Source organism: Solea senegalensis, linkage group LG19, assembly GCF_019176455.1.
Source record: "Solea senegalensis isolate Sse05_10M linkage group LG19, IFAPA_SoseM_1, whole genome shotgun sequence".
Classification (NCBI taxonomy): domain Eukaryota; kingdom Metazoa; phylum Chordata; class Actinopteri; order Pleuronectiformes; family Soleidae; genus Solea; species Solea senegalensis.
The window spans coordinates 20,209,113-20,217,903 of NC_058038.1; the positions used below are offsets into that span (position 1 = coordinate 20,209,113).

The 8,791-nt window shown below is 44.8% G+C and overlaps 1 protein-coding gene across 1 annotated transcript; it reads left to right on the top strand.

Annotated features, from left to right (window-relative positions):
• Positions 1–337: 337 nt before the first annotated feature.
• On the top strand, positions 338–7,495 carry rapgefl1 (Rap guanine nucleotide exchange factor (GEF)-like 1). Its single transcript, XM_044051034.1, has 9 exons — positions 338–882; positions 959–1,199; positions 1,736–2,031; positions 6,122–6,200; positions 6,397–6,583; positions 6,681–6,778; positions 6,866–6,978; positions 7,074–7,241; positions 7,329–7,495. Exons 2-9 carry the CDS (start codon positions 997–999, stop codon positions 7,493–7,495), a joined length of 1,311 nt encoding a protein of 436 aa, XP_043906969.1. The 5' UTR covers positions 338–882; positions 959–996.
• The last annotated feature ends 1,296 nt before the right edge of the window (positions 7,496–8,791 follow it).

Below are 8,791 nucleotides of genomic sequence, written 5' to 3' on the forward strand. Positions count from 1 at the left end.
CATGTTCTGGCGTTTAATAATAATCTCATATTAAATCCTTAAATCTTGTTACATTTTTACAGTGTAAATGAATAACACGTCATACTGTGAGACTGTTTCTAATCGTAATCTGTGTTTATATTATTGTTCAAATATGAACGTCTTCTGTGTTTTTTTCACTGACAACAGTTTTACAAGAGTGTGAATGTGAATGCGCGCGTCCCGACGCGTCTGCCTGTTTTGTCGCGAGCGCGCAACTGCAGCAGATCAGAGCGTGCACGAGAGAGAGAGCGAGCGAGTTTGTGTGTGTGTGGGTGAGGTGGGTGAGGAGGGTGAGGCAGACTCTGCAGTATCTGACCTAAAAAAAAAAACAGCTCCTTCTGCTGCAGCTGAAAAATCCCACAGTCCTTAAACGCACCGCGCGGGCGGGTTCCTCCTCCTCCTCCCCCCCCCCTCAGGTGTGTGCGGACGCTGAATCTCCCGCTAACGTCGAGCCGCCGCCGCCGTCGCCATCGTTCACCGCGGACAAACCAGCAGCGCGGGCCCCGCCGTGTCCCGCAGAAACCACCGGGGAGCTGCACGGACTCAGGCCGGAGCAGCAGCTGCCTCCTTCGGCTTCGTGGTCTTCGGGTTTTTCCGACGCTCCGTGCCGGAGCTCGGTGTGTTTACGCGGCGGCCGCAGAGTGAGCAGAGAGCAGCGGAGGAGGACGCGGTGAACCCGCGGAGCTGCGGAGAAAAGAAGACAAGTAGACGGACACAGAGATTCTCCTCCACCTCCTCTTCCTCCACTTCCTCCTCTTCTTCCTCCTCCAATGGGTTAAAATCGGGTCGTTGTTCCGGAGAAACCTCGCGGAGCCTTGGAGCGTCACACCTGCTCACCCCCACCTGCAGGGGCCGTATGATGTAGGCAGCACCTGCCTCCTTCTTCACCTCCTCACTGTCCCATTGCATCTTCATCACACCTCCTCCTCCTCCACAGCATCAGTCTCCCCCCTCCTCTCCCTCCTGCGGCCCACCATGCCGGCGGGGATGAAACCTCTGGAGAAGTTCCTGAAGAAGCAGACCACAGCTCTGACCCGGGCCGGGGGCTTCGTGGGCGGCGTGACGGACAAGGCCAGCGGGGGAACCGGAGCGTCCCGCCGGAGAGCCAGTCTGTCCCGGGTCGTTCCGTTCTTCAGAGAGACGTCACCCGATAGTGGTCAGACCCGGGAGGTCTTCAGGTGAGTGTGTGGAAACACATGTTCCCGGGTTTAATCCCCAATGTAAAATCATGTTCCCATGTTTAATCTCAGGTTAAATCCTTTAATTAAAAACACATGTTCCCGGGTTTAATCATGAAGTTTTTTCAGGACCTATTTTAAATTTTATTCCTGAATTTAAAAATGCATGTTCCCATGTTTAATCTCGGGTTTAATCCCGAATACAAATTAATATTTCCCACGTTTAATCTCAGGTTTAATCCCAAATTTAAAAATGCATGTTCCCATGATTAATCTTGGGTTTAATCCCGAATTTAAAAAGTCATATTTCCCACGTTTAATCCCAAATTTAAAAATTCATATTTCCCATGTTTAATCTTGGGTTTAATCCCAAATTTAAAAATGCATGTTCCCACGTTTAATCTCGGGTTTAATCCCAAATTTAAAAATGCATGTTCCCACGTTTAATCTCGGGTTTAATGCTGACATTAGACTCAGTAGTTGGTTTAGTTTTTATTTTAACGTGATTTAACAAACACACCTTCGTCCTCCTGCAGCCCCGACAGCGAGGACGCCCCCTGCTGGCCGCCCGGTCCGGTCTCGGTGCCGGGCAGCGCTAACAGCTCTGGTTCAGGAGGAGGAGACGTCCGCAGTCCGTCTCTGTCGAGCGACGAGCAGAGCTCTGAGGCGAGTCTGATCACAGAGAGTAGTGGAGGAGGAGGAGGAGGCGGTGGCGGAGGAGGAGAGGAGGAGGGAGGAGGAGGAGCCACGCCTCTTCACCCTGACACGCCGGACAGTCTGACCCTCACCATGCTGGACAGCGTGGCGGGAAAACGCTCCGGACACTGCACAGGTAAGAACGCTGCTTGTTTCTTTGATGTTTATGTTTTGGTGCTGTTGCTCCGCCCACCACCACCACCACCGCCCAATCACACAGCAGGTGGAGGAGGTCCGACATTCTGTACGAAAAAATCCTCCGAACCGAGGGTCTACAGGTGCTGATGAGGATCAATTCTGTTTGAATATTAACTGCGTTTTTGAGAAGAACGAGATGCGTTCAAGGAATATCGTAAATGTCAGAACTTGACTGACGCGTCCATTCATAACAAATCTATTTAATCCGTTGGAGTGTTTTTAAAACTGTGATTTTTCAGCTTCTTAAATGTGAATATTTTGAAAACAAATCATTTGAGAAACACCATCATTTCCAGGTTTGTGACGTTTTATGAACCAAACGAGTCATCGATGAATGAATGATGAAAATAATCCTTATTTCCAGTCCCAAATCTACAGTTTTTAAATGTACTCACACACACACACACATTCCTGCAGGAACACATATGTAAACGCATGCACACCCACTTCAGCTGTAATAAGCAGGCTGTGTTTGTGTGAGAGGACGGCAGTGATTATGTAACCACTGGTTCTCTCTCACGCACACACACACACACACACACACACACACACACAGTGTGAACCTTTAACCATCTGACGCTGAAAATCAAATGTGGATTCTTCCGTCTTTCATTTCCTGTGTGACACTTTGATGTCGATGTTTTTGTTACATAACTGATCAACAATTACAGAGGAAACAAATATCTGACACAAAAATGACAGAAAGTAGAAAAGACGACTGCAACACTCTTCCACTTGTGTTTAGATGATGCTCGTGAGCGCCCCCTGAACGGCGTCTGTCCTCACTGTCTCTTCTTGAGAACAGGAAGTTTAAACCAGCCCGGCGTCTTTATGACTTCATGTAAATCTTACATGATCGAGCCGTGAGTCCAAAGGTCTGTGATGATGGGTTTAGTTTGCGTCTGTGTCGCTCACTGTCCTGCGACACAAGACACAAACGACTAGTGTCATGAAATCTCACTCTTACAGACGTCTGTAAACTCACTCACTCTCCCACACCAAAGCTGCTGGTCCTCTGCTGCCTCGTGTGGTCCTTTGTGTCACTGAGTTTAGTATTTTAAAAGCTGATTTTACAAAATCAGACATTTGAACTTAGTGATGGAGGCAGCACTGTGTGTGTGTGCGTGTGTGTGCGCGTGTGCGTGTGTGTGTGTGTGGGAGAGTGAGTGGTTTGGATCTGATATGAAATCTATATTTTTGAAAGTGTTTTTAGGAACATTTGTAACATTTATCACAATCATAAGATGCAGAGACACGACGTCTCTGAGCTGTGAGGGGACAGAAAAGTCCACGAGGACGACGAGACAAACCAGTGTGTCCAGTCTGTCCGCAGATGTGAAACATGCGACGGAACCGGAGCGGCCGCTTCGCAACAAAATCTGTGACGTCTGTCAACTCACATTTAACTCTTTACAAATGCCTCATTTAAAGGTACAGGGTTTATCATTATTATTGTTGTTAAAGGTGATTATGGATAATTCCATAATCACCTTTAACCATAAAGTAACAGAGAAAACAGCCTCACAATTGGATAAAAAAAACAAAAAACTACTGCTCTTTAAATGAAACATGTTTACTGATTTGTAAATGGAAACCACACCAAACCTCACACACACACACACACACACACACACACACACACACACACACACACACACACTGCTGCCTCCATCACTAAGTTCACGTGTCTTATTTTGTCTTTTCGGCATTTGAAACATTTCATTTAGACTCAGTGACACAAAGTGACCACACGAGGCAGCAGAGGACCAGCAGCTAAAATCACTGGTTTTCTCTCTGGGCTTTGGTGTGGGAGAGTGAGCGGTTCACATACTTCAGCTTCCTGTTCTCCAGCAGATATCGTGCACTGAAAATGACGTAGATTTTATAACCGGAGTCTTTTGTTGGTGGCTTAAGCCTCTGTGTCTCACTGGCTGTCAGCAGCAGGGGGCGCTCACAGCGCAGTGAGCACCGACCACGTCTCAGTCGCTCAAACAACCACACACACACACACACACACACACACACACACAAATAAACTAAACTGAACTGTGCCTTTAACACCTCGCAGTAAAAATGTCCCGCCCAGTCTGTGTGTGTGTTTGTGTGTTTGTGTGTGTGTGTGTGTGTAAAGTGTGTGCAAGGAGAGAGGCAGTACATTTCCTGATAGTTTCATAAAAGTGGAACAAACCAGCATCAACTTCTTACATAACACACACACACACACACACATGTATACACACACACACACACACACACACACACACACGTGTATACACACACACACACACACACACGTACTCACACTCAGTAGCAGGCGTGTTGGGACAGGCAGGTGCTCAGGTAAACATTTCCTCACTCACTTCACCAGTTTTAAATTGTATACGTGTGTGTGTTCTTGTATTTGTGTCTTTGTGAGGACCGAGCGTTCTTCACTGAGGACTTTGTCTCAGAGCTAAGACCTGGTTTTAGGGTTTAGGTTAAAGGTCAGCGAATGCTTAACGTCTGTGAATGTCCTCAGTGTGTGTGTGCGTCCGTGTGTGGGTTTTCACAGATGTTGTGAGGACCTACATTTCTGACTATAATATTGTGATTTCTTACTTCTCGTAATCTCAGGAGTGAGATTTTGTATTCAATCTCATGCAGGATTGAATATAAAATCTCACTACTAACCCACCAGTGCCTCTATGGTAACGCTCCAACCTCCTTGAAGGAGCTAATCACCCCTCAACCCACTCCACGACACCTCCGCTCCGGCCAATTCCCGAGGACCAAGCTCCGAACGATGGGAGACACTCCCAGTCTTTGGAACGCTCTCCCTGACGACCTGAGCACCACTGACCCGAGACACTTTTAAAAAAGGCCTAAAAACCCACCTTTTTAAGAAAGCTTTTTTAGTTTTTATTATTTTTATTTTTGTTATGTAGCACTTTGAGATTGTTTGTTCAATATAAAGTGCATTACAAATAAAATTCATTGTTATTATTATTATTATTGTTACATCTGTCATCTACAGCACACCACTCTTCTTCTCTCTTCGTCTTCCTCCTCTTCTCCTCAGATCTGTTTCACGTTACAGCTCCGTGTGATTCGTCTAATTTAAGTCTGAGTGTTTTTTTCCTCCCACTCCTCCTCCTCTCCACATGTCTTGTTGAGAGCTGGTTGCTATGGGAACAGAGCTTCTCTCTATGAGGGAAACCTGCAGCGTGGAGAGGAGGAGGAGGAGGAGAAGGAGAGGAAGGTGAACGAGTGGGAAGCTCTTTCACTTCATCTCTTCTTCTTCTTCTTCTTCTTCTTCTTCTTCCTCCTCTTCCTTCCCTGCAGAAAAATTCAAAGGTCCAAATCATGAGCTCCAGGAATGACAAGATTTTGCGATATTATGATATCACAAGACAATATGATGATATTATCACGATACTTAAGTCACCACACAATATTATCACGAGACAACATTATGATATTAATGTGAGACGATATCATGATATCATCACAAGGCGATATCTTGTGTACGATATTATGTATCATAATATCATCTTGTGATGATATATGATATTGTCTCGTGATAATATCGTCTGGTGACTTAAGTATCGTGATAATATCGTCTGGTGACTTAAGTATCGTGATAATATCGTCTGGTGACTGGGTATCGCATAATATCGCCCAGCACTTAAGTCGGATAATATCGACTGGTGACTTAAGTATCGTGATAATATCGTCTGGTACTTCTGGTACTGATAATGTATCGACTGGTGATCTAAGTATCGTGGATAATATCGACTGGCGACTTAAGTATCGCGGATAATATCGCCTGCGACTTAAGTATTTAGATATTATCGATTGCGACTTAAGTATCGGATATTTCCGCCCAAGTATTTTGGGCACGCATAATATCGTCTGGTGACTTAAGTATCGTGATAATATCGTCTGGTGACTTAAGTATCGTGATAATATCGACTGTGTTGTTTTTTACGTTCATTTGTTCACGTGTTTCTTTGATGTTGACTCATTTCCGTGTGTTTGTGTTTCCATAGAAACGCTGCTGGACGACTTCATGTTAACACATCCCATCTTCCTGACGTCTGACAGGTTCCAGCAAATTCTGCTGCAACAGTATCCTTCACACACACACACACACACACACACACACACACACACAGCCCCCTCCAGGCTGCTGCAGGTACTGCACTCATAGAGAGAATCTGTGCATGTGTGAGACACAGGACTTCACACGTTTATCACAAACTGTATTTTATTTCCACATCATGTCCTCACGTCGTCATAGTAACCGTCCTTAACCACCACTCAGATTCTCTGTGGAGACAGAGGGGAGGGAGGGAGGGAGGAGAGGGCGAGGTGAGACGGAGGGAGGGACAGATGGAGGGATGGACGCAGCGGAGAGGAAGCAGGCGGTGCTGAGCGTGGCGTTCAGGTACCTGGACACGTACAGAGAACTGCTGCAGGAGGAGGGCGAGCGCAGCAACAGCTTCCCCAAGGTAACACACGCGCACACACACACACACACACACACACACACACACACACACACACTCCATTACAAACAACAGTATAATGGCATATGTGTGTGTGTAGGAGCTGTACCTGCGTGCTCTCCAGGACTTGACTCGTTATCCTGAACTTGTTGAAGACGTTCTGAAGCTGCAGCGGTGGACGGAGATCTTACACCACCCGTAAGACACACACACACACACACACACACACACGTAGAGTGATAAAGTCAACTGTTTTAGTGTGATGTGTGTGTGTGTGTGTTCCAGCTCTGATGAGGAGAAGGAGAGTAAGAAGAAACAGGTCCGTCCTCTGTTCAGACACTTCAGACGCATCGATGCGTGTCTGCAGCCCAGAGAGGCGTTCAGGGGCTCTGACGAGAGTATGACACACACACGCACACGCGCACACACGCACACACGCACACACACACACACACACACACACATGTGTAACACTGTCTCCGGTTGTCTCCAGTCTTCTGCAGAGTCTACACTCCGGATCATTCCTACGTCACCATCAGGAGTCGTCTCTCGTGTCGAGTCGGTGAAATTCTGGCTCTGGTCCGAGAGAAACTCCAGTACAGTGAAGATCAACCGGTTCTTCCTGGAAACCTGGTCCTGGTGGCAGTGACATCATCAGGAGGTCAGGACACTCACACACACAGACACACAGACACACACACACTCACACTCACACACACACACTGATCCGTGATGTTTTGTTGTGCAGAAAAAGCCGTGTTTCGTCCCAGTGACGAGGCCGTGTTCACCACACTGGGAGTCAACACTCACCTGTTCACCTGTGAACCCTCAGAGCTGGACTCACTGGTGAGGAACCTGTTCATGCACTACATCGCCCCCCAGAGGCCTGGAGGCTCCGTATTCGCTCTTCTTTAGCTGTGTTCTACGGTGGCCTGGAGCATTCATATTTGAGAAACTGAAAAATGACAAACTAGTTTCAGTTATTAAGAAAAAACTATTATTGGTTTCTTTTAGTGTTTTCAGGATTATTAGAGCAGCTCATTATTTGGCAGTCACTCTGTTGGTGGATATAGAGACTAGTTCATTATTTGGCAGTCAGTCTGTTGGTGGATATAGAGACTAGTTCATTATTTGGCAGTCAGTCTGTTGGTGGATATAGAGACTAGTTCATTATTTAGTATAGTATGTCGTCAAAAACATCATAATATAGTATGTCGTCGAAAGTCACCCAAGAAAGTTATAGTATTCTATGTCACCCAAAATATGACAAAAAAGTCATAGTTTACTATGTCGTCCAAAATGAGACAAAAAAGTCATAGTTTAGTACTTCGTCAAAAATGAGACAAAAAAGTCATAGTATAGTATGTCGTCCAAAATTAGACAAAAAAGTCATAGTATAGTATGTCGTCACAAATTAGGCAAAAAAGTCATAGTATAGTATATCGTCCAAAATTAGGCAAAAAAATCATAGTTTAGTTTGTCGTCCAAAATGAGACAAAAAGTTATAGTATAGTATGTTGTCCAAAATTAGACAATAAAGTCATAGTATACTATGTCGTCCAAAATCATGCAAAAAAGTCATAGTATAGAAGGTTGTCCAAAATCGGTCAAAGAAGTCATAGTATTGTATCTCGTCCAAAATCGGTCAAAAAAGTCATAGTATTGTATGTCGTCCAAAATGAGACGAAAAAGTCATAGTATAGTATGTTGTCCAAAATGAGACAAAAAATTCATGGTATAGTATGTCGTCCAAAATGGGTCAAAAAATTCATGGTATAGTAGTAATGGGTCCAAAATTGGATCCAAAAATGGTCATGTAGTATGGTATGATAGGTCAAAATGAGACAAAAAGTCATAGTATAGTATGTCGCCCAAAAAGTGACAAAAAAGACAAAGTTTAGTATGTCGTCCGAAATGTGACAAAAAAGTCATACTTTAGTATGTCGTCCAAAATGTGACAAAAAAGTCATAGTTTAGTATGTTGTCCAAATGTGAAAAAAAGGTCATAGGTTAGTATATCATCCAAAAATTGACAAAAATGTCAAAAGTTTGAATGTCATCCAAAATGTGAAAAAAAGTCATAGGTTAGTATGTCATCCAAAATGTGACAAAAGTCATAGTATAGTATGTCGTCCAAAAATAGGTCAAAAAAAGTCCATAGTATAGTAATATTAGTCCAAAATGGGGTCTCCAAAAAGTCATAGTAGTAAT